The sequence below is a fragment of the Hippopotamus amphibius genome, chromosome 7 (assembly GCF_030028045.1).
Source record: "Hippopotamus amphibius kiboko isolate mHipAmp2 chromosome 7, mHipAmp2.hap2, whole genome shotgun sequence".
Lineage (NCBI taxonomy): Eukaryota > Metazoa > Chordata > Mammalia > Artiodactyla > Hippopotamidae > Hippopotamus > Hippopotamus amphibius.
Window position 1 is genome coordinate 109,038,438 of NC_080192.1, and position 27,512 is coordinate 109,065,949.

Sequence of the window (27,512 nt, forward strand, 5' to 3'; positions counted from 1 at the left end):
AATTCCCTGTTAGGAAAAGGGAAGAGACAGTATCTTTGAGGGGTAAGGGCTCTGCAAAGGGGTCTTCCACTGTAAGAAAAATAGAAAAAAAAAATTAGACAAAGAGGGAAGAAGACAAAATTATGAAGTTTCAAGAATGGGAAACTAACCCACTTCCTATAATTCTCTAGGGAAATAGCAGGTACAAAGAAGAATGGCCTGGCCACATGATAAACCCAGAGAGCCTGACCCTTGGCTCCAGGAATCCTGACCTCAGCAAAGATTTTCATGTTCAAGTACAGTATAGGCTCAACTGAGGCATCTGCCTCCAAGGAACCATCTGGGCTTGCACAATCAGTATACTGCTAGTGATAAATGTAGGTTGCAAATCCAGAGAAGCCTCCTTGAATATCCTGCTACTTACAAAACTCTCCAGGACCTTTTGTAACATGGTTTAGTGAAAGGTGGGAGGAACAACAGCCCCAATCTAATAATTGATACTGACTTCACTGTGAACAGGAATTGTAATGTGATTTAAATTTTAGTTCAAAATTAAAGAAATATATTTCTTCATGCTACATCACATCTGATACATCTATGCTTTGTAATGGTATAGACAATGAAGGTTAAAAAATAGAGACCTACTAAAACAGTTTGAAATGTAAAATGAAAGAAATGTAAAACTGCTTATTTGTATCTGCATCTGAATTATAATTTTATTAAATTCCATACAGTGAACAATATGTGATATAGTCCCACTGATGTTTTTGATGTACTGAGCTCGTAAGTTTTACCACTCTGCATCACCAATTGCTTTTGCAAATACATAGTCTCTCCCTCCAATACACATGACACCATCTTTCAAATAGAATTTCCATTTGTTCTTATTTCGATGAATCTGGAGGGAGAAAAATAGTCTAAATTAATTAAATTTAGAAGTTAAAGGATCATTTACATTTCTTTGCATATCCCATGGAATTATTCTGACCCTAAATGTGAGTTCTTTATAAATAAGACCTCCTTAAGATAGTTTATTCATTCATTCAGCAAATATTTGTTGAGTTCCTATGTGTCAGGTATTGTTTTAGGCACTGGAGATTTATTCATTTTTTTTTAAAAAGGAAAATACATATATAGTTTTTTTTAGAACAGGAAAAAATTCCTATCTTTGAAGAGTTTACATTTTTAGTAAGGATGGGAGAAACAACCCTAATAAACTACATAGAATATTAAAAGGTAATAAGTGTTATGAAAAATAGATCAGGAAAAAGAAGATCACAAACAGAGGTGGGTTTACAATTTTAAACAGAAGAGTCAGGGTGGGCCTGACTTGTGAGGTAACCTTTGAGCAAAGACTTAAAAAAGAAAAAAAGATATTGACTAGAGAGCATTTCAGCCAAAGGGAACAGAAATCCTAAGGAGAGGAATGCCTGGATTGCTCAAGAACAGCAAAGAGTTCACTATGTCTGCAAAGGAATAAACAGAGAGGATGTAGCTAATATTATCAGGAATGAAGAAATAGTGGTGTTTCATTTAGAAGAAAGTCACAATAATGCACTGAGCAAGGTCATAAAATACAGCTTATAATCTATCAGATTCTATTGGCTGTTCTCTGGATTCAATAAATCAGCCTGATGCAAAATAAAAACTAGAAAATCCTACTACCTTAAGAAGAAATCATACAATCATTGTTACTTCTGGGTAAACCATAAGTGACTATTTAAAAATCTTAGAAATTTATGATCTGAAATCAAGGGTAAAAATTAAACCGAGCTACTGACTGCAAATAGTCTACTCAAGGAAGAAAGCCTGAGACCAGTATTTGGATGCATTTTGTGAAGCATAAGAAAATACAAAGGATAAACCCCCTATTTGTGTAGGGGGAAAACGTCCTAGTGATGGAAAATTTCTTCTGAGCTTGACTTCCAAATTTTCACTTGCACTTATCTTAAGTCTCGGGGAACACAACAGTGATAACAGAATCCTTAACTCAACAAAGGTGATAAAATCTGACCAGAATCTGGAAAAGAATATCAGTAGAAGCAGCAGCCACAACTCAACCCAGCAGCTTTATCAAGTGACTACATTTATTCTAGAAATGCAACAATGGTTCAACATTAGGAACTTATTAGTATAAAAACTGTATTACTAGACCTAAGGAGACAAATAATATAATCATCTCCAAAGCTTTTGATAAAACTCATGTATTTTCGTTTTGTTTTTTTTTTAAGTAAAATAAGAAAGACTGTGGTCCTACACACACACACACTCCTACCTCAACCCAAAAGCCATGACTTGGTGCGGAAAATCCTAAAAGTATTCCCGCTCAAGTCAGGATAATAGACAAGAATGCCCACTATTATCCAACTTTCCACTGTTGAGGTATTAGCCAATATAATTAGACAAAAGGAAAGTACAACTGGTACTAGCCAACACAATTAGACAAGAAGAACTAAAGATATAAAAATTGGAAAAGATGCAATAAATTTGCAGATGCAATGATTAAAATGACTAAATAAGAGTTCAGTATTCATACAAAATTAATATACAGAAATTCATAGCCTTCACATATACAAGCAACAGTTAGAAGATGTAAAAGAAGAGCCCATTTACCACAGGAACAAAAGATAACATAGCTATGAATAAATTTTTAAAATACTTGATCTACTGGCACCATTAAATATATTCTCCTCCTTGAAATATTTTCCTCCCTTGGCTTCTAGAACATTCCTGGCTTTCCACATGACTCTTGGGCCACTCCTTAGTTTTCTTTACTAATTCCTCCTTCTCTCTCTTACCTCTCAATTTTAGAGTGTGCCAGGACTCTTCTTTTTGTTTATATTCACTCTCTTGGTGATCTTATCTAATCTCATGCCTTTAAACATCAACTATCTGCTCATGACCCCCAAAATTTATCTCTAGCTCCCACTTTTCCCTTAAACTCCAGATTCTCATTCAACTGCTTCAACACCTCTTCCTGAATGCCCAATAAACATCTTGAGCAATTATAAAACAAGGGTACTGATATACTATCCCCAAACTTCACAGTCTTCCCCATCTCAGACGGGAATGACCACTCATTCTTCTCATTCAGGCCAGAAATCTTGGAGACAATCCTAACACCTCCAACTCACACCTCATATCAAGATCCATCAGTAAATGTTAGTTCCACTTACAAAGCATATTCATATTCCAACCACTTCTACCACCTCCACTACTATTACTCTTAGAGGATAGTCTAAGGCACCATCCTCTCTTGCCTGGATTAATATGTCCCCTAACTAGTTTCCCTGTTTTCACCCCTGTCCCTCCTTAGTCTACTCTAAATATGGTAGCCAGAGTGGCCCTATTGAAAACATAAACCAGATATCATTTCTATGCTCAAAACTCTCCAATGACTTCTCATTCAAAAAATAAAGTCCTTAAAATGGACAATAAGATCCTACTCCTCCCCTCACTTACTGCTCTGCTCTCATTGTTCCTTGAACACACACGTGTTCTTCTACCTCAGGACTTATTTATTTACTATTCCCTCTGTCTGAAACAGTTACATCAAATATCCTCATGATTCATCTTACCTCCTTTTGATCTTTACCCTATCACGTCAGTAAAGCCTCCCCAGACGTTGCGTCCAAAATTGCAACCTACTCCTCCTTAACATCACTAAAATACCAAATTCTATTAATTTAATATGATCTCAATGAAAATATCAACAGAGTTTTGTTTTTTTGTTTTTTTTAACCAGAGAAGCCAATTCTGAAGTCAATACAGAGAAATAAGAATATCCAGGAAAACTCTGGAAAAGAATATGGTGAAGAAGTACAAACCCTACCAGATATTAAAAACCTCAATAATTAAGTCAATGTAGCACAGGTTAATGGACAACCCAATGGGACAAAACATACAACCAAGAAGTCAACCCAAAATATAGAAATTTAGTGGATGATAAAGAAATCATTTTCTTATCAGTGGAGACAAAATAAGCTTTTTAATAAGCAATGTTAGGAAAACTTGGTAGCCATCTGGAAAAAATTAGAATCACATGTCACATTACACACTAAGATAAACAGCTCAATCTATCAAGACTTACATTTTTTAAAAGAAACCCAAGAAATACTAGAAGAAAACATGGGTAAATCCCTTTAAAACGCTGAGGTAGGAAAGAACTTTCTATTCATGACTCAAAATTCAAAAGCCATAAAAATAAAGACTGACAAATTCAACATCTGCATGAAAGAAAGAAAAAGCATTGAAAGCAAACAACTGAGGAAAAAGTATTTCTGCAAAGACCAAGGGCTAATCTCCCCCCAAATAATACAGAGCTCTCAGAAATCAATGAATTGACCAATAATGCAATTTTTTAAAATACAGACAAAAGTTATGGACAAGCAGTTCACATAAAAATAAATACAAATGGCTCTTAAACACACAAAAAGTTAAAAATTTCACCAAAATATCATTTTTCACCTTTCATAATAGCAAAGATCCAAATGTTTTATTATACTTCATTGGCAAGGCTGTAGGAAAAGAAGGACTCTCAAATGCTGTAATAGATGTTTATACTGGAATATCCTCTAGGAAAGCATTCTGGCAATATCTAACCAAATACATTTACCCTTTAACCCAGTAATTCCACTTCTGGAGATTTATTTAATAGATAAAACTGCCCACATACAAAATGTTTTGTGTACATGATCATTCAATAGCAAACAACTGAAAATTAACTCAAATAGGAAATCAGTTAAATAAATTTTAATAATTCCACAATGGAATATAATACAGTTATAAAAATATTAGGACAAAGATCTCCAAGATATATTGTTAATCTCTTAAAAACACAAGGTGCAAAATACAGTGTTGTCTAAGCTACCCCTTTAGGTTCTACTTGAATAAGGAGACTCCTAAATATATTAAGAAATTAATATGACTCGTTACTTATTTGCACTGAAGGCAGTGACTGGGAGCTACTGGTAGGAAGCACAAATGGTGAAGGAGTGGGCAGCAGACTTGATGGTATACCTTTTATAGTGTTTAGATTTTTTTTAACAATGTGTATGCATGTTATCTATTCAAAAAAACAAAACACAGACAGAGATACTGTGCTATACACCTAGTAATTACTCATTGAACTAGCATCTAAGGGACAAAGCCAGCTAAACTGTTAAATGAAAATGCAAGATACTTAAACAGTTTCACATTCCACTATCAACAGCATCCTATTTATAGCACAGAACATTCCTATCTATAGTAAAATGTTTCATTTCACCATTAATCTTCCTTATACTATCTTTATTACTTTAATCTTTATATTAATCTTAGACATTCTCTACACCTCTGAAATAGTAGGTCCATACCCTTTAACTCTCACTCAGCATGTTGACCAGTGACCTTCATTTAACCCTTTCTCACTGCACATCTTAATCTTCTCAAAGTTTTTCCCCTGACTGTTAACTTAAAATTTTTAAAGGTAAATTCCATATGATAATCATAGCCAGATAAAATACTGAAAAAACAAACAAAAAACCTCAGTTCTTCTCAAAGTTTAATGAGCATGCAAATCACCTGGGAGTCTAGTTAAAATGCACATTTTGATCCAGTACTCTGGGGTAAGACTCAAAATTCCTCATTTTTAACACTCTCCCAGGGGAACTGATATTACCGGCCCTTCAAAACACACGAAGTAGTAGAGCTCTTTCAAGACTACTACTGAAGTTTCTCAATTTACTTGAGTTTGGTTATATTCAACACTTCTTGAAACAAGACCACTAGTAACCAGAACTGGGACGTTATTCTTTTATAAAAACTCACTAAAACAGTGGTCCCTCCCACCCCATTTTGATTACAAATACATTCTCTTTGCTAGCTATTTTCTGACTTCATCACTCCCTTTTCAAAAACTGTTCAGTCGTTCCCCAATGCCCTGGTTTCCATCAAAATTTTTAGCACTGTTCTTAAAATATTCACTAATATAGCCCTCAGACCACTAGATTTATTAACACTATACATTTAATAACACTCCTATCTACCCCACAGGTTGTTGCAGGAAGCAAAAGACAACGTACAAGAAAATTCTTTGAAAAGTATAAAGCATTATGTTAATTAATTACAAGTTATTTCCCACAATGCAGTGCCACACAGGAAACTACATCCATAATAATCCAGAAAATTGTGATTCTATGGAATGCATATATAATCTAGTGCCTTATATATTGCAATACACTGTTTAAAGAACGCAATACACTGTTTATAAGAATCTAAAAGAATTTTCAAACCAAGACAAGTTCCTTTTCTATTACTTATTCCTTCTTATGTTTATGCTTACCAGAATCTAAATTGCCATTTTCTATCTATATAAAATGTTATAGGAGAGAAAATGATCTTATTTTTAGAGAAAAGGATTTTTACATCAATTCAAAATACCATCCTCTGTCTCCCCTGACCATACTGAAATTGTTACTGAAAAAAAGTAAAAGATGTATATACGCATTAGTCATCAGGGAAATGAAAATCAAAACCATGAAGTACCACTTCACACCCACAAGGATAAGTAGAATCAAAAAGTCAGATAAGTGTTAGTGAGAATGTAAAGCAATCTAAACTGTCATACACTGCTGATAGGAATGAAAAACGGTACAGCCACCTTGGAAAACAAGTTTGCCTCAAATTATTACCATATAACTCAGGAATTCCACTCCTAGGTATATACCAAGAGAAATGAAAATATATATTCACAAAAAACTTGTACATGAATATTTATAGCAGAATTCTTCATAATAGCCAAAAGGTGGAAACAACACAAATACCACTCAACAGATGAATGGATAAACAAAATGTGGTATATCCATTCAACGGGCTAGTATTCATCAATAAAAAGGAATGAAGAACTGTTACAAGCTATGATATGGATGAATCTTGTAATACTGTGTGAAGTAAAAGAAACCAGTCATAAAAGACCACATATCATGTGATTTCTTTCATATGAAACTCCAAAATAGGGAAATCTACAATGACAGAAAGTACATTAGTAGTTCCTTACTACTGATGGGAGGAAATGGGGCAATGTGGGAGTGAGAACTAAAGGGTATGGGCTTTCTTTCTGAGGTGATAAAAATTTTCTAAAATTGACTGTGTTAATGGTTACACATATCCATAAATATACTAAAAGCCACTGAATTATACACTTTAAATAGGTAAAGTCTACAGTATGTCAATTATATCTCAAAGCTGCTAAAAACTGTAAATATGGGGATGAGTCAAAAATTATCCGCACTCTGGCTGTAGAATTTATTTTAATTAACTTTTAGAAAAGACAAATACATCATTTTTTGACATAATCTCCTTGCTTTTCAATACACTTTGTTCATCTGTCAACACACTTTTGTATTCCCTCATTAAAAAATGTTTTAGTCTGAGCTGAGAGCCATGAATGCACCACTGTCTCCACTTTTTCATCAGAAGTGAATCTTTGTCCTCGTAGGGATGCTTTCATGGGACCAAGCAGGTGAAAGTCCAATGGAGCAAGATTGGGTCTATAGGGAGGATGCTTTAACATCTCAAAATGAAGTAATCCACGACAGACAGTCTGTGCAAGATGGGTACTGAAACAACTAATGGAAGAGCATAAACATAAGCACTTGGATATCTGCAAACAAAACTTGGACCCATACTCTAAGGAAGGTGAAGGTTTCTTAAAGAGAATCATTACCGGTGATGAGACATGGATTCATCACTATGAGCTTGAGAGTAAACGCAAGAGTATGGAATGGAAACATCCTCAATCACCAACAAAGAAAAAGTTCAAAAGTCAACCATCAGCTGGAAAATTGATGCTTACAGTTTTCTGGGATTCTCAAGGGCCAGTATTGGAACATTATCAGGAAAATGGTTCAACAATCAACAATGCTCATTACAGTGAGATGCTTATTGAAGAGCTGAAGACTAAACTTTGGGCTAAATGCAGAGGACTGCTATCCAAGGGTGTGGTGATCTTGCATGACAATGCACGTCTGCACACTTTTACCCACACTGTCTGCAAAAACTTCGTTTTGAGGTGTTAAAGCACCTTCCCTATAGACCCGATCTTGCTCCATCGGACTTTCACCTGCTTGGTCCCATGAAAGCATCCCTATGAGGACAAAGATTCACTTCTGATGAAAAAGTGGAGACAGTGGTGCATTCATGGCTCTCAGCTCAGACTAAAACATTTTTTAATGAGGGAATACAAAAGTGTGTTGACAGATGAACAAAGTGTATTGAAAAGCAAGGAGATTATGTCAAAAAATGATGTACTTGTCTTTTCTAAAAGTTAATTAAAATCAACTCTACAGCCAACATCATCAGAATATCTACAAACAATAAATGCTGGAGAGGGTGTGGAGAAAAGGAAACCCTCTCACACTGTTGCTGGGAATGTAAATTGATACAGCCACTATGGAGAACAGTATGGAGGTTCCTTGCAAAACTAAAAATAGAATTACCATATGATGCAGCAATCCCACTACTGGGCATATACCCAGAGAAAACCATAATTCAAAAAGACACATGCACCCCAATGTTCACTGCAGCACTATTTACAATAGCCAGGTAATGGAAGCAATCTAAATGCCCATCCACAGATGAATGGATAAAAAAGATGTGGTACATGTATACAATGGAATATTACTCAGCCATAAAAAGGAACAAAATTGGGACATCTGTAGAGACATGGATGGACCTAGAGACTGTCATACAGAGTGAAGTCAGAGAAAAACAAATATCGTATATTAACGCATATATGTAGAATATAGAAAAATGGTACAGATCAACCAGTTTGCAAGACAGAAAAAGAAACGCAGCTGTAGAGGACAAACATGGGGACACCAAAGGGGAACAGTGGGGGGGGGGGTTGGGGTGGGATGAAGTGGGAGATTGGGATTGCCATATATACATTAATAAGAAAAAAAATATCAATCTGTACACTTTAAATATATGCAGTTTATTGTATGTCAATTATATCTCAATAAAAGTTCTAAAAAATAAAAATAAAACATAAAACCATAGATGGGAAAATGAAAAAAATAAAAAATAAAATAAATTCTACAGCCAGAGAGCAGGTAATTTTTGACTCACCCTCATATGAATGAGTTAAGAACACAAAACTGACCATTCTACTACATAATCAGTCATAGTGTTTAAAAAAATTTTAAGCAATATTACATATTAGTTGCTAAAGTTGAACTACTTGCTACTAACTAAATTTTTAGGCTTGAAACCTGATAGACACCTTCGAATCTCCCTTATCAATCATTCTCTTACGTTCAACTAATCACCAAGTCCCAACGATTCTTATTTTTTTGAATTTTATTGAAGTATAGTCGATTTACCATGTTGTGTTAATTTCTTCTGTACAGCAAAGTGACTTAGCTTTATATAACGAATATATATACATATAATTTTTTCATATTCTTTTCCATTATGGTCACAGGATATTGATTATGGTTCCCTCTGCTATACAACAGGACCTTGTTGTTTATCCATTCTATGTATAATAGTTTGCCTCTGCTAATCCCAAACTCCCAATCCTTCCTTTCCCTAATTCCCCTCCCCCTTGGCAACCACGAGTCTGTTCTCTATATCTGTGAGTCTGTTTTGGTTTCATAGATAAGTTCACTTGTGTTGTATTTTAGATTCCACACATAACTGATATGATAAGGTATTTCTTTCTCTTTCGGACTTACTTCACTTAGTATAATAATCTCTAGGTCCATCCATGGAGCTGCAAATGGCATCATTCCATTCCTTTTTATGGCTAAGTAATATTCCATTGTGTATATGTATATATATATATACACACACACACTACATCTTCTTTATCCATTCATCTGTTGATGACATTTAGGTTGTTTCCATGTCTTGGCAATTGTAAATAGTGCTGCTATGAACACAGGGGTGCATGTATCTTTTAGAATTATAGTTTTGTCTGGGTATACGCCTAGGAGTGGGATTGCTGGATCATATGGCAACTCTATTTTTAGTTTTTTTTGTTTTTTTTTTGAGGAACCTCCATACTGTTCTCCATAGTGGCTGCACCAATTCACATTTCCACAAACAGTGTAGGAGGGTTCCCTTTTCTCCAAACCCTCTCCAGCATTTGTTATTTGTAGACTTTTTAATGATGGCCATTCTGATCAGTGTAAAGTGGTACCTCACTGCAGTTTTGATTTTCATTTCTCTGATTATTAGCAGTGTTGAGCAACTCTTCATGTGCCTATTGGTCATGTGTATATCTTCTCTGGAGAAATGTCTATTTAGGTCTTCTGCCCACTTTTGGATTGGGTTGTTTTTTTGTTGTTGAGTTGTATGAGCTGTTTTGTGCATTTTGGAAATTAAGCCCTTGTCAGTCACATCATTTTCAAATATTTTCTCCTAATCTGTAGGTTGTCTTTTCATTTTTTTCTTTTTTTAATTTAATTCTTTAATTGAAGTATTGTTGATTTACAATATTGTGCCAATCTCTGCTGTATAGCAAAGTGACCCAGTAATACACACAAAGACATTCTTTTTTGTTTTATATTCTTTTCCATTATGGTTTATCACAGGATACTGAATAGAGTTCCCTGTGCTATATAGTAGGACTTTGCTGTTTATCTTTTTATTTTATTTATGGTTTCCTTTGCTGTGCAAAAGCTTTTAAGTTTGATTAGGTCCCATTTGTTTATTTTTGCTTTTATTTCTATTGCCTGGGGAGACTGACCTAAGAAAACATTGGTATGATTTATGTCAGAGAATGTTTTGCCTATATTCTCTTCTAGGAGTTTTATGGTGTCTTATATTTAGGACTTTAAGCCATTTTGAGTTTATTTTTGTGTATGATGTGAGGGTGTGTTCTAACTTCACCGATTTACATGTGGTTGTCCAACTAACCCAATACCACTTGCTGAAAAGACTCTTTTCCTCATTGTATATTCTATCAAACATACAAAGAAGAACTTATACCAATCCTCCTCAAACTCTTCCAAAAGACTGAAGAGGACAGAACACTTCCAAAAACATTCTATGAAGCCACCATCACCCGATACCAAAACCAGACAAAGACACTACCAAAAAAGAAAATTATAGGCTAATATCTTTGATGAATATAGACGCAAAAATTTTCAACAAAATATTAGCAAACCTAATCCAACAACACATAAAAAAGGTCATACACCACGCCTAAGTTGGACTCATCCCAGGGTCACAAGGATGGTTTAACGTACACAAATCAATGTGATACACCACATCAACAAAAGAAAGGACAAAAACCACGTGATCATTTCAATAGACACAGAAAAAGCATCTGATAAAATGCAATACCCATTCATGATAAAAACCCTTAGGAAAGTGGGTATAGGGCGAACATATCTCAAAAGAATAAAAGTTATTTATGACAAACCCACAGCCAATATAATACTCAATGGTGAGAAGCTGAAAGCCTTCCTGCTAAAATCTGGAGCAAGACAAGAATGCCCACTCTCATCACTTCTCTTCAACATAGGACTGGAAGTCCAATGACTCTTCCACTATAATCTCTAACTCTTCCATGTTCTACACTGCCATCCTGAGTCTGGGCTCTGTAACTTTATGTACTATCCCTGCTCGTCTTACTATCTGTGTCTTCCAAATTAGCAAACAATGCCAGTTTTTAAATCCAATTACAATTTTATCAATATCATCCTCAGAAGGCTAATGTCCATCAAATCAAGTTTGAATTTCCCCTACCAGGATTCTGGAATTTCCAGTCTGCTCCCACCTCTGTCCCCCATCCAGCCTCATTTCCTAACACATTCAAAATGAAAACACTTCATTCAAGGCAGAGTTGTCTCTTCACTGTCCCTTATACACTCACATGCATTCATTTCTCTGCCTTTTATCAGGCTATTCTACTCTGAATGCCTACTCTCCATACTTACCTATATCCTACAAATCATTCAAAACCTATTTCAAAGCCCCACATCACCCATGAAGGATTTGTGGAGCACTCCAACTACAAATGACTTCTTGCATTTCCTAGCCTCTTTCAGGACTTTCTGTCTGTGCCACTTATCTTAGCATTTGATTTACATGCCACTCGTCTTAGCATTTGATTTATATGCCATGTATTTTAGTATTTGATTTACCTGTCACATATTTTAGCTTTTGATTCACCTACCATCTTACTGTATGCTATTCTATTATTCCATACAGAAACATCTTGCTTCAATAAGATTGTCACCTCCTTAAGACAAGGACTATCACTTTTTTGGTATCACTGAGACCACACAGCATAGTGTTAGACTCAAAATACACCCCCCTCAACTTTATAGAATTAGCTATTTTGAGATTAATTTAACTGAACAGTAACTCACCACATGTCCCATCATTTTGCTTATTTTCTACTATAAATGCAACTAATAAACCCGAAGTCCAAAAGGTGAACACAGTACCTTGTCATACTGACAGACAATCACATTGTCTGTGTCAAACAGGTCCGGCACATCCTGCTCACTAACATCATCTCCGGAATTTAAAGGGTCCTAAAGATGAAAGATAGCCACAATAATGAATTTCATGATGCTTTGAATTTTTTAAAGATAGAGGGACATATTCAGTCTCTCCAAGGACACAGAATAGTATTGTACTTAAAAGTCAAACAGCCGGAGTTTGAATCCCAGCTTAGTCACTCAGTAACCACAAGACTGACCTTTGGCAAGTTATTAAAACTCCTCATATCTCAGTTTCCTCATTTGCAAAATGAGGATGGTAATAAGATCCATAAGGCAGTTGTAATATTAAATAACGTAAGGCAGTAAGATTTAGTATGGTACCTGGCACATATGTACAGCCACCATAAACGATAGTTAATACCAGTTACATACTTCTTAATTATCACATTCCACAAAGATTTCACTGCATTTAGGATTAGAGCAGATATGTTTCTACCCTGGCTGCCTTCTTTACGTCCACTCCTATCCTCTAAACCTCCCATTACTTCTCAGCAAGACCAACAAATATAGTAGCTGGTTCCTAAATACTTAATATTGATTTAAATTACAGTTTAAGATTGAAAGTTTACATACTAGTATACAAATAAGTCTCATTTTAAAGACCTTGGTTCCAAAGTATATTAAAGTACAAATGCTATAAATATCAAAAAGTTTCAGCTCATTAAGTAATCCCTACCTCTTCTACAAGGTCTGCTTGAGGGTCTTCATTACCACTACTGTTGGCAGTTGAATCTTCATTTGATATACTGCCAGCTTCTTCAAGTACCTTCAGGTCTCCTGTATCAATAATCCCTAGAAATTCGTTCTCATCTACATCTCTTGTACTTCCTATTTCATCACTAGAAGATGTATCTCCAGTTCCATCTATTTGAATTATCTCATTAATATCATCATCAGTTACCTGAATGCTTAAATCCAACTGAGAATTAGAATCCTAAAAAGAGAAACAAATGCAATAAAGTTTTTCAAGTCAAACAAGATGTATAAAACATTGGATCACACAAAATATATAATTACTTAAACATTTCAGAAGTGGCCTCTGAAAATATATTTCTTCCCTGCCAGATGATGTGCCCTAATTTTGAACTTTAGAACACCCCTAGCATTTCTATGTAAGATGGGAATAACTTTTAAATTGTAAATAAAGTAAACCCACTTATGGTCATACGCAGACAACAAATCAGTTGACTGCATTCAGATACATACTACCTTAAATGTATATAATACCTCTTAGGTTTTAACTATTTTATTTTAAACAATAACCCAATTAAGTAGAAACGACAAGTGACATCATGTTCAATGGATAAATAAAAAATATAAAGGATTATACTAACTAGAATAAGCCAAACACCAAAGGACAAATATAAATCAAAGCTGACAGAACTGAAAAGAATAACAGACAAATCCACAATTATAGTTGGAGAATTCAACATTCCTCTTCCTATAGTTAGAGAATTCAACATTCCTCTAACATTCAATTATAGCTGGAGAATTCAACATTCAACAATCAATAAAAAAAAGTAGGCTGAAATTCAGTAGAATGAAGAAGACCTGAACAACACAATCAACCAACATAACCTAACTGGCATTCACAGAATACTCCACCCCCAACAGCCAAATGCACATTCTTTTCAAGAGCACGTACAATCTTCACCGAGATGGACCATAGTCTGGGTCATAAAACAAACCTTAGCAAATTTAACACAAAGTATGGTCTCTTAGCACAAAAAAATTAAACCAGAAATCAGTAACAGAAAGGTCTGGAAAATCCTCAAATATTTACAAATTAATGCATTTCTAAATACCCATGGGTCAAAGAATAAGTCACAAGAGAAATTAAAACATAATTTTCATTGAATGCAAACAACATTACATTCCAAAACTTGAGATGCAGCTAAAGCAATGCCTGGAGAGAATTTTATAGCACTATGTTATTATATTAGAAAAGAAGCAAGTCTCAAATCAGTGGCCTAAAATTCCACCTTAAGAAACTAAAAAAGAGATCAAATTAAGCTCATAGCAAATAAAGAAATAATAAAGATAAAAAGAAAAACACATGAAACTGAGAACAGAAAAAAAGAAAGTCAGACCAAAAGTTCGTTCCTTCAAAAGATGAATAAAAATTAAAAAACCTAGCCAGGCTGACAAAAAAAAAAGAGAGAGAAAGGAAACTTACTAATTAAGGATGGGGTGTCACCATAGATCCCAAAAACATTAAAAGGATAAGGACATTGTTTAGATCATTTGGACTGCTATAACAAAATACCATAGACTAGGCAGCTTATTAACAATAGAAATTTATTATTCACAGTTCTGGAGGCTGAGAAGTCCAAGATCAAGGAACCAGCAGATTTTGTTATCTGGTGCGAGTTCACTTTCTGGTTCATAGACAATGGCTTCTCACTGTGTCCTCATATGGCAGAGGGGCTAGGGAGCCCTGTGGGGTCTCTTATAAGGCAACGAACCCCGCTAATTGACGGCTTTACCTCATGACCTAATCACCTCTCAAAGACCCCACCTCCTAATTACCACCACCTTTGGCAGTTAGGATTTCAACATATAAATTTGGGGGGTACATAAACATTCAGTCAATTTACAAAAGTCGCATGGCTGTAAAGTAGCAATAAACAACTGGAAACTGAAAGTTAATAACAGTACTATTTAAAACAGCAAGAGAAAAGCAACATCACATACAAGGGATCCTCAGCGAGAAAACAAGCAGATTTCTCACCACAAACTGAAAAGTAAAAGGCAGTGGTATGATATATATATATATATATATATATATATATAAAGTGCTGAAAGAAAAGACTGGACTGCGAATTCTATATCTGGGGAAACTGTCCTGCAAATAAGGCATTTTCAGATAATATTACTATTATATCTACCCTACAATAAACACTAAGGGAGTCCTAACAATTGGCATGAAAGGAAGCTAGACAGTAATCTGAAGCCACACAAAAATATAAAGTTCTCTGGTAAAGATAAATACAACAACAAATATAAAAACTAATATCGTAATTTTGGTTTGTAACTACCTTTTGTTCCTCTATGAGATTCAAGAGACAAAAACATTAAAAAATTATAATTATAAATCTATATCAAGGAGTACACAATATATAAAGATGTAATTTGGGACATCAATAATATAAAGTGGGGGAGGATGGAGCTGAAAAGGAGCAGAGTTTTTATATGAAATTAAAGTTGAGTTAGTATTAGTTCAAAATAGATTGTTACAGCTTTAAGATGCTATAAGTAATCTCCATCATAAGCACAAAAAAAAAAATCTATAGAGTACACACAAAAGGAAATGAGAAAAGAATCAAAATATTTCATTACAAAAAATCAACTACACACAAAAGAATGTAATAAGGGAGGAAATAAAGGACAACAAAGCTAAAAGACAGACAGAAAACAAAACAGCAAGAGTAACCCCTCTGCTATAACTTTAAAAGTTAAATGGATTAAAATCCCCGATCAAAGGAGAAAGACTGGCAAAATAGATAAACAGTATCCAGCTATGTGCTGTCTATCAGAGACTCACCTTAGATCTAAGGACACACATAGGTTGAAGGTAAAACTATGGAAAACGATATTCCATGTAAGCAGTAACCACAAAAGTTGGGGAAACTATTCTAATATCAGACAAAACAGACTTTAAGTCAAAAACTGTTAAAAGAAACAAACAAACATTATATGATAAAAGAATCAATTTACCAAGAAGATATAGCAATTACAAACATATATTCATCAAACATCAGAGCTCCTTAATATATGCAACAAAGAGGGAGAAACAGCTCTGCAATAATAGTTGGAAACTTCAATACTCCACTTTCAACAATGAATAGAACCACCAGACAGAACATCAATAAGGAAATAAAGAACTTAAACATGATAGACTAATTGTACTTAACAAACATATACAAAACATGCAAAGCAGCAGGATACACATTTTTCTCAAGTACATACAGAATGTTCTCCAGGATAGGCCATAAGTTAGGCCACAAAGCAAATCTTAGTATTTAAAAAGACTGAAATCATACAAAGTATCTTTTCTGATCACAATGGAATGAAACCAGAAATTAATAGCAAAAGGAAAACTGGAAAATCAACAAGATGTAGAAGTTAAACAGTCTCAAAAAGAAATCAGTAGGTCAAAGAAGAAATCAAAGGAGCCAAAATCTTTTGTCAAAAGATAAAAAATATCTTGAGACAAATGAGAAGGAAAACACAACATGCCAAAACTTATGGGATGCCACAAAACAAGTGCTAAGAGAGCAATTTATAGCTGTAAATGCTCACATTAAAAAAGAAAGACCTCAAATTAACAACTTTAAGGAACTAGAAAAAAAAGAACAAATAAAGCCCAAAGCTAGCAAAAGGAAGGAAATAATAGCAATTGGGGTAGAGATAAAGTAAAGAACAGAAAAACAACAGAGAAAATAAACAAAACCAAGAGTTGGTTCTTCAAAAAGATCAATAAAATTGATAAACCTCTGGCTAGATTGATGAAGAAAAAAAGAGAAGACTCAAATAACTAAAATCAGAAACAAACTTTACTACTAATTTTACAGAAATAAAAAGAATTAAGAGAATACTATGACTAATTGTATGCCAAAAAGTTGGATAACCTAAATGAACTAATTCCTAAAAACACACAACCTACTGAGACTGAATCATGAAGAAAAATATTAATAGACATAACCAGTTATGAGATTGAATGTTATCAAAAACCTCTCAATAAAAAAAAGCCCAGGACCAGATGGCTTCACTAAAGAATTCTATCAAACATTCAGAGAAGAATTAACACCAATCCTCAAAAATTCTCAAGGAAATTTCCTGGAAGTCCAGTGGTTAGGGCTCCTCTCACTGCGAGGATCCACGTTCAATCCCTGGTCGGGGACCTAAGATCCCACATGCTGCACAGCATGGGGGGAAAATAAATCCTCAACAAAATACTCACAGAATTCAACAGCACAATAAAAGGATGATACACCATGACTGAGTGAGATCTATTCCTGAAATACAAAGTGGTTCAACATATGAAAAAAATCACTGTAATACAACACATTAACAGAACGAAGAGGGGGGAAAACTACACAATCACCTAAATTAATGCAGAAAAAGCATCTGACAAAATTCAACACCCTTTCATCATTAAAAAACAAAAAAAAAACAAACAAAAACCACTCAAACTAGGAACAGAAGGAAATTACCTCAACACAATAAAAGCGATCTATGAATCTATGAGAAGCCCTCAGCTAACAGTATGTTGAATGGTGAAAACCAAAAGCTTTTCCTCTAAGATCAGGAACAAGGCAAGGATGCCCACTCTTGCCACTTCTATTCAACATAGTACTAGATGTCCCAGGTAGGGCAATAAAGCAAGATAAATAAAAGGCATCCAAATTGAAAAGCAAAAAAAATTGGCTCTGTTTACAGATGACATAATCTTATATGTACACAACCCCCAAAATTACACACACACACACACACAAATGTTAGAACTAATGAATTCAGCAAAAGGTACAGAATACAAAAAACAAAAAAACAAACAAAAAAAAAACATACAAAAATCAGTTGCATTTCTATACACTAACAATTAACAACCTGAAAACGAAGTTAAGAAAGCACTTCCATTTACAATACCATCAAATGGAATTCTTGGGAAGTAAACATAACCAAGGAGGAGAAAGACTTGTTCGCTAAAACCTACAAAACATTGCCAAAAGAAGCTGAAAATGACACAAATAAGTGGGAAGACATTCCATGTTCATGGATTAGAAGAGTTATTATTAAGATGTTGATACTACCCAAAGCCATCTAAGATTCAATGCAATCCCTATCAAAATCCAAATGACATTTTTGGTGCAAATGGAATAGTAATCCAACTTGAAATTCATGCTGAATCTCAAGCGACCCTGAATAATCAAAATAATCTTAAAAAAGATAATACAAGTTGGACGTCCCACACATCCTGATTTCAAAGCTTACTACAACAAAACTGCAGTAGTCAAAACAGTGTATCTGCAAAAACACAAACAAAAGACCAATGGAACAGAGAGCCCAGAAAAGCTCACACGTATGGTCAAACGATCTTCCACGAAAGTGACAAGACCATCCAACAGGGAAAGGACAGGCTAAGAAAACTAGATATCCATATGCAAAAGAATGCAGTTGGTCCCCTATCTTACACCACATACAAAAATTAACTCGAAATAGATTAAAAAGTTAAGCATAAGAGCTAAAACTACAAAACTCTTAGGAAAAAATCATGGAGGAGAACCTTCATGACACTGAATTTGGGAATGGTTTCTTAGATATGATACCAAAAGCACAGGCAAAAAGAAGAAAGAAAAAAATAGATAAAATGGACTTCATCAAAAGTAAAACCTCTGTGCATTAGAGGACACTATCAACAAAGTGAAAAGGCAGCCCACAAGATGGGAGAAAATATTTGCAAATCACGTGTCTGATAAGGAGTTAATATATTTAAAAATGCCTACATTCAACAGCAAAATGAAAAACTTGATTTAAAAACGTGCAAAGAACTTAAATAGACAATTCTCCAAAGAAAATATACAAATGGCAATAAGCACATGAAAAGATGTTCAGTATCATTAATCATTAGGAAAATGCAAATCCAAACTACACTAAAATACCACCTCGTACCCATTAGAATGGCTATTATCAAAGGGAAAAAAACCAGAAAATAAGTGCTGGTGGGAATGCAAAATGGTGCAGCTGGTATGGAACAGTAAGGTAGTTCCTTTAAAAATTATAAATAGAATTGGCATATGATCCAGCAATTACACATCTGGTTATGTAATTGAAAGCAGGGCATCAAGGAGATATTTGTATACCCAAGTTTATAGTAGCATTAGACACAACTGTCAAAAGGTATAAGCAACCCAAGTGTTCACGGATGGATGAATAAACAAAATTGGTATACACATACAATGGAATGTTATTTAACCATAAAAAGGAAGAAAATTCTAACATATGTTACAACATGGATGAACACAAGACATTATGCTAAGTGAAAAGGGACACAAAAGGACAAATACACCTGACCTCTTGCTTTGAGATATCTAAAGTAGTCAAATCCATAGACACAGAAAGTAGAAAGGTAGCTGCCAGAGGCTAGGGTAAGAGCGGAATGGGGAGTTATTGCTTAATGGGCATGAAATTTCAATTTGAGAAAACAAAAAATGTTCCGGAGATGGATGGTACTGACAGTTGCACAAGAACGTAAATGCACTTAATGCCACTGAACTGTACAGTAAAAAATGGCTAAAAGATAAATTTTTACAAAAGAAAAAACAGACAAAATCAATGGTGCTAATAAACTGTCAAGTATGTGGTAAAACTGATACAGACTGCTGGCAGCAGGAAAAACTGGCACAACCTCTTTTGAAACTATTATGACAATATACTTCAAGGACCATGGAAGTTTTTACCAGTATTTTTCTCAATAATCCTACCTTTGAAAATATATTTTTAAAAATAATGCAAATGAAGCCTAAAATATAAATAACATCGTTCTTTATGGTGTTTATTATTCATAACAGCACCCAAAACCATGAAACACTTAGATAAAAATATAACACTTTATATAAAAATATAAAAATAGGGAATTTTCTGGTGGTCCCGTGGGTAAGAATCCACACTCCCAATGCAGGGGGCTCAGGTTCAATCCCTGGCCAGGGACTAGACCCCGCATGCATGCTGCAGTTAAGAGTTCACATACCTCAACCAAGAAGCCTGCATGCCACAACTAAGAAGTCTGAATGCCACAACTAAAAAGATCCCACGTGTTGCAACTAAGACCTGGAGCGGCCAAAATAAGTAAATATTTTTTAAAATATATATATAAAACAGAAAATGTGCAATGTATGTTGAGAACTATGAAACATTAATAAAAGTCAAAGGCCTCAATAAAAAATGTAGCAATGAATTGGAAGACTCATTGTGAAGATGTCAGTTTCCCCCTTGTTGATCTATAGATCCAACAAAACCCGTATCAGAATTCCAGCAGCTTTTTTTTGTAAAAAATGATAAGCTCATTCTAACATTTATATGTAAAAGCAAAGAATTAGAATAACCAAAATAACTTAGAAAAATAATAAAGTTGAGATATTCATACTCTCTAATGTCCAGACTTACTACAAAGCTACCATAATCAAGATAGTGATGTGCTAAGTGAAAAGAGACACATGAATTAATGAAACGCAGTGAAAGTCCAGAAATAAACCAACAGACATATGATAACTGATTTTCATTAAAGGTGAATGTCCTTTAGACACCCAATGTGATTTAGACAACCAATGTGATTTAGACAACTCACTGGAGACAGGGTAGTCTTTTTAACAAGTAATGCTAACACAACTGAACATCCATATGCCAAAAACAAAAAAACAAACAAAAAAACACCTAAACCCTAACCTTGTACTACACACAAAAATTAACTCAAAAATGGATCACAGTCCTAAATGTAAAATCCATAAAATTTTTACAAGCATTAGATGACCTTCACAATCTTTGGTGAGATAAGACACATTAGGCAGAAATCAAAAGGAAAAAAGAATAAATTAGACTTCATCAAAACCACAAACTTCTCCTCTCCAAAAGAAAGCATTAAATAGCAAGGACATGAAGCAATTACAAATCTTACCCATTGGTAGCAAAAATTTGCATTCCACCATACATTGCTGGTGGGAATACAGCCACTTGGAAATGAGTTTGGCAGTTTCTTTAAAGCATACAGGTATCATATGACCTAGAAATCCCACTCCTAGGTATTTACTCAAAAAAAAAAAAAAAAAAAAAAGGAAAACAAAAGAAAACCTAAGTCCACACCGAAAAAAAAAAAAAACAGGAAAAAAGAATGGAAGAAAACCCACAAACCCGCACATGAATGTACTTAGGGGATTTATTCACAAATGCCCAAACTGGAAATATCCAAATGTCCACATGGTGAATGGATAAACAAATTGTGGCACAATGGAATATACTAACATATGCAAAAACATGGATGAATTGCAAAATAACACATTAAAGTTACATACTGCATGATTCCATTTGTTCAACATTCTGAAAAAGGCAAGTTTATACCAAAAGAAAACAGATCAGTGAGTGACTGCCTCCTCACATGGAGGGAGAGTACTGGCTACACAGGGGCCTGAGGGACCTCTTTGGGGTGATGGAAATGTCCTGTATCTCAACGGTGATAGTGGTTCCATAACTCCAAATGTTTTGTCAAAATTCATATGCATATCTAAAGACTGTATACCCCCCCCCCAAAAAAGGTGAATTTTATTACATGTAAATTCTACCCCAATAAATCTGATTTTGTGAGAAGTAAACTACGGTAAGGTTAGTCCTGGGCCTAAATCACATGTTGGAACTGGCTTTTTTCATTTTAATAGCAACAAGTACTGAAAACCTTAAACGGCATGATCTTTTGTTACAAAATGAATCAGAGCTATCATGTTACTTTACCAGATTAGTATAAGCTTATTAAGAACTACTAAAGATTCCAGGACTCTTGTAACTGAGTTCACGTAGCATCATCTTATTTTACTTATATCAGTGAGGTCCTTTTTCTTCAGGGAAAGGAGTAAGATTACAAATCCAAATTTAATATCAGTAACTGCAAAAGAGTCTTGTCATTCTCAACTTCTTTCTTTAGAAGCACTTCCACCAAGCATGAGAAAGTTCATACGATTATCTGACTCCAATCTCCTTTTCCAAGGTGGTAGTCTGACCAAAATAGCAGGCAGTTTTGCAGCAACATCCATAAGTGATACTGCAAGCCCATGAACAGAAAGATTTAAGCCTTTCATATGGCCAAACATCCACTACATAGATCAGTGAACATCTCCATGTCAAATTATTAGGAGGTTTTCATTGTCTCTCAAAAATAGTAAATGTCTCCCCAAAGATCACTCAAGGCTTCAAGCACTCTCCTTTGAAAAGCCATAAAAAATCTGCATAAAGAAGAATATAACACTTTCCCTACATTTTTTGACAAATATCTTGGAAAAGATAATGATTCAATACCTTCACTCTAATGTATTTGAGCTTCATGGCAACCGACAAAACTTCTTTAGAATTATTGGCTGTGTCTCAGCACTAATGTATGTCATGTGCTGAAATAGACATAGCAATGCTCTCTCCACTGAAGCAGCAAAACCATGTGTTGCCAAGCATCTCAGGGGCTCCATCAGTATAGAGTACCAAATTCTGTTAAGCTAAAAAACTTCATTATTACATGTCAGTTTCCAGTTTCCAAAAAAGCTCTCACAACACAGGAATTTTTTTAATGTGCCAATGTGCAAATATGATTAAAATCTGATGCTGGCTGCCCTGAGAAGCACTAGTATTTTTATCCTGCTGAATGTTAAAGAAAAGTCACTGCTGATTCTTCTATGAATTCTGGCTGAACGTGAAGAAATGTGAACATTTCTAGTGCAGATGATGTCATCTGACAGAAGCACTGCTTTAGTTTTCTTTCTCTGCTCTAAAACAAACCAGCTCAATGATTTCCAAGATTCTCAGCTTCATCAAGAAGCTTCATCAATTGCATACAGCTTCTGTGGTTGGGTAGTACAATAAGCAAATGCATAGTACACTTCAAGATATGGCTTTGTTCACCAAATCCAGCTTCCAACCTTTTCAACTTAATCTTTCCTCTAATGAAAGGACCATAGTTTTCTAATGGCTGGTAAAGACTGAAAGAACTTCATACCCATATGTGGGGATAAAGGTAAAATAGGAGAAGCCTAAGCATACTTTCTTTTCACATTTTCAAACTAAACTATGTGAAATTCAGTTGCCTATAATCATAATGTCAGGGTACCTATTCTTTAAATCTTAATAGAAATTCAATCCAGGTATTTCCCATAACATAATGGCAATAACGACGATATATTACCTAACCATGTACAGCAGTATCCCATGCCACTCTACTCTTATTTGGGATGAAATATACTTCAACATATTTTAACAAATAACAACAACAAAAGAAAAGCATTGTGTTAAATTGGCTTTTTTTCTATAAAGAAATAAAAATATCACATACCTGGTTTAAAAATCTGAATTAGAGATATTCATTTAGAAGTAGCATATAGTGACTCAAAAAATATGTGCTCAATTGACTGAACCATGAATTCAAATAACTATTGTTATGATATTTTCTTTTAGAGGAATATCAGAATGGATTTGGAAGAAAAATAGAAGCTCTTACTTAAAGTTATATATTCTCTAATCCCCTCACTCCATCCATTTTCATTCATAAACTGATTCTGAGCTAGATCAGTGGTTCTTAATCTTAACCACATATTACAATCATCTCAGAAAACTCTCACGAGTGGACCCCCACTCCAGACCGATTAGATCCATATCTCTTGTAGCAGACCTGAACACTTTAATGTCCCAATAATTCTAATATTTAGCCAGAGTTGAGAACTACTGAGCCAAATAAACTAGTCACAGATCTTCTTTTAAAGCTTATATTCTAGTATACATATATATACACACATATATAAATTCATATATATGAACAGTATAACATACTATTGTATTCTAGTATACATATATACATACACACATTTTCTTAGGTGTTGGGTGTACAAAGATTAACAAAATGTACCTCTCAATACACACAGGACATTTTAATGTATCTTTTAACTACTGTATGACAGATACATGTTTAAGGTGCTATGATACCACAGAAGAGATACATCCAACCTAATGATGAAAGGGGAGAGGGTAGATAGACAGGTATTAAAGTAAGATTTCTGGACGAAGTAATAAATGGGTAAGTAGTAATTAAACAGAAGAAAGGCCAGTGGGAGAAAAGCCAGGAACAAAGCAGAGAGGATAACAAAAGCAAAGAGAAGCAGGAAACAAACTAGTTAACACAGATAATTGCTCACAGTTTATTGTTCCCAGTAAAGTAGTAGGCATGAAATGAAGAAAGAGTGAATAAGAAACTCTGGCAGAAAAAGAACATGGAGGTCCTTGTATGCCACATTAAGAACGCTGACCTAAAAAAACACAACAGACTGCCAGATATTTCTCAGGCAAAGATAGGTTTATTCAGGATCTGCAGAGATTTGGGGTGTGCAACCATGGCAAAGCCATGTGCAAGTCTCCTCAAGGGAAGAAAGCTTATATAGAGAAGAAAAGGAAGTTGGGAGGGCTATAGTAAACAAAAAAGTCCATAGCTATTCACTGGCTAAGCTGTCATCAGGCAAGAAGAGGGGTCTTTCTTCCAGTTGGGCTCCCCTATAGTCACAGGGCATGAGAGCACCCCCTTCAGGTCTCTCAACTGTGAGGTTTCTGTTTACTATTTTTGTTTTTTCATTTCTTACGAGGACCTTAAATTTTATCCTGTAACTGATGGGCAGTCAGTGACATGTTAAGCAGGCTGCATGCTGAGTAAATCTATGGCAGCCATGAGGAGCAGAAACCATAGCTAATGTGCACTGAGCTCTTACCACGTGCTAGGCAGTATGCTGCTGAGCACTTCACATTATCTCACATAATCCTCCCACCATCACAATTCTATGGTAGATATATTTTACAAATGAGGAACTAGTAACTTGCCCAAGTCACATTAAGGGATAGAGAAGGAATTCAAAATATTTCTGACCCCTGAAGCCTTTAACCTCTAGGATGGATGGATTGGGAGGAGTAGCATAAGAACCAGCAGAGACTAGAGGCCAATAACTTCGTTAGAAACTGTATTACCCCAAATGAGAGACAATTAGGGCAATGGCACTAGGGATGGAGAAGAAGGAACAGATTCCAAAAATACTTGGTTTTAAAAGTTGTCAAAAATTATATGATTCAGGCTCTAAAAAAAATGAAATTCCCATATATGCTATAAAATGAATGGCCTATTTTACTCAGCACATTTTCAGCATTCAATCACAAGAGTACAAATATTGTATGATACCACTCACGAGCTACCTAGTAGTAGTCAAATTCATAGAAACAGAAAGTAGAATAGAACTTACCAAATACTGAATGGAGGGGATAATGGGGAGTTATTGTTTAATGGGTACAGGATTTCAGTTTGGGATGATCAGGAAGTTCTAGAGATGAATAGTAGTGATGGTTGTACAACAATGTGGACATACTTAACGCCACTGAACTGTACACCTAAAAATGGTTAAAATGGTAAATTTTATATTACACAGTGGACCCTTGAACAACATGGGTTTGTAATGTGTGGGGCCCCTTATACATGGATTTTTTTCAGTAAATATGTACTACAAGATCTGTGATTGGGTTAATCTGTGGATGTGGAACCACAGATACAGAGATTTGACTATAAAGTTATACACAGATTTTCGACTGCATGGTGCTCAGCGTCCCTAACCTCTGCACTGTTCAAGAGTCCACTGTAAGGGGCGGAGTCAAGATGGCAGTGTGGGAAGATGCGGAGATCGTGTCTCTCCACAAATAGAACAGTTACTGGAGGCCAGCGGGGGACCTGAGGCCCAAGCAGACCCCAGGAACCCCGCAGCAACCGGCTTGTGGGATCTTGATACACAAGTCCAGTGTCAGGCCTATGTTCCTGAGGTGGGAGCTCTGAGGCCAAAACATTGGACTAACAGGGAAACCCAGTTCCCAGGAAATATCCTTTACCGTGAGGTCTCCCAGAGGTTCTCAACTTAACACCAAGACCCAGCAGGAACACAATCCCACCCGTCCAAAGTGGGGGGAAAATGAGATGACAAAAAAATATGCCACAGATGAAGGAACAAGGTAAAAATACACAAGACCAAATAAATGAAGAGGAAATAGGAAAATTGCCTGGAAAAGAATTCAGAGTTATGATAGTAAAGATGATCCAAAATCTACAAGAAACAGTTAAAAAGGAATCAGAAGAACTAAAGAGCAAACAAACAGTACTAGATAACAAAATAACCAAAATTAAATATACTCTTGGTGGTATAAACAGCAGAATAACTGAGGCAGAAGAACAAATAAGTGAGTTAGAAGATAGAATGGGGGAAATAACTGCCACAGAACATGAAAAAGAAAACAGAATAAAAAGAATGGAAGATAGTCCCAGAGACCTTGGTGATAACATTAAGCGCACCAACATTCAAATCATAGGCATCCCAGAAGAAGAAGAAAAAAAAAGTGTCTGAGAAAATATTTGAAGAGGTTATAGTGGAAAACTTCCCCACCATGGGAAAGGAAATAATTAATCAAGTCCAAGAAGCACAGAGAGTCCCATACAGAATAAACCCAAGGAGAAATACATGGAGGCAAATACTAATCAAACTAACAAAAATTAAACACAAAGAAAAAATATTAAAAGCAGCAAGAGAAAAGCAACAAATCACATATAAGGGAAAACCCATCAGGATAACAGCTGACCTTTCTACAAAAACTCTGCAGGCCAGGAGGGAGTGGCAGGATATACTGAAAGTCCTGAAAGAGAACAACCTACAGCCAAGAATACTCTACCCAGCAAGAATCTCACTCAGATTCAATGGAGAAATCAAAAGCTTTCCAGACAAGCAAAAGTTAAGAGAATTCAGCACCACCAAACCAGCCTTACAACAATTGCTAAAGGAACTTTTCTAAGCAGGAAACACAAGAGAAGGAACAGACCTACAAAAACAAACCCAGAACAATCAAAAAAATGGTAATAGGAACATACATGTCAATAATCACCTTAAATGTAAACGGATTAAAAGCTCCAACCAAAAGACACAGACTGGTTGAGTGGATACAAACACAAGACCCTTATATATGCTGTCTACAAGAAACCCACTTCAGACCAAGGGACACATATAGACTGAAAGTAAGGGGATGGAAAAACATATTCCATGCAAATGGAAGCCAAAAGAAAGCTGGAGCAGCAATACTCGTATCAGACAAATTAGACTTTAAAGTAAAGACTATTACAAGAGACAAGGAAGGATACTACATAATGATCAAGGGATCAATCCAAGAAGAACATATAACAATTGTAAATATCTATGCACCCAACATAGGAGCACCTCA

The 27,512-nt window shown here is 35.2% G+C and overlaps 1 protein-coding gene across 1 annotated transcript in view; it reads right to left on the reverse strand.

The window, feature by feature from the left end:
• Positions 1-769: 769 nt before the first annotated feature.
• Positions 770-27,512, reverse strand: part of GTF2A1L (general transcription factor IIA subunit 1 like) — a 47,620-nt gene continuing 20,877 nt past the window's right edge. Inside the window, exons 7-9 of the mRNA XM_057742841.1 lie at positions 13,156-13,413; positions 12,420-12,509; positions 770-877 (exon numbers count right to left, since the gene is read on the reverse strand). Of these exons, the coding sequence (XP_057598824.1) occupies positions 770-877; positions 12,420-12,509; positions 13,156-13,413 (456 nt within the window). The remainder of the gene's footprint in view (positions 878-12,419; positions 12,510-13,155; positions 13,414-27,512) is intronic.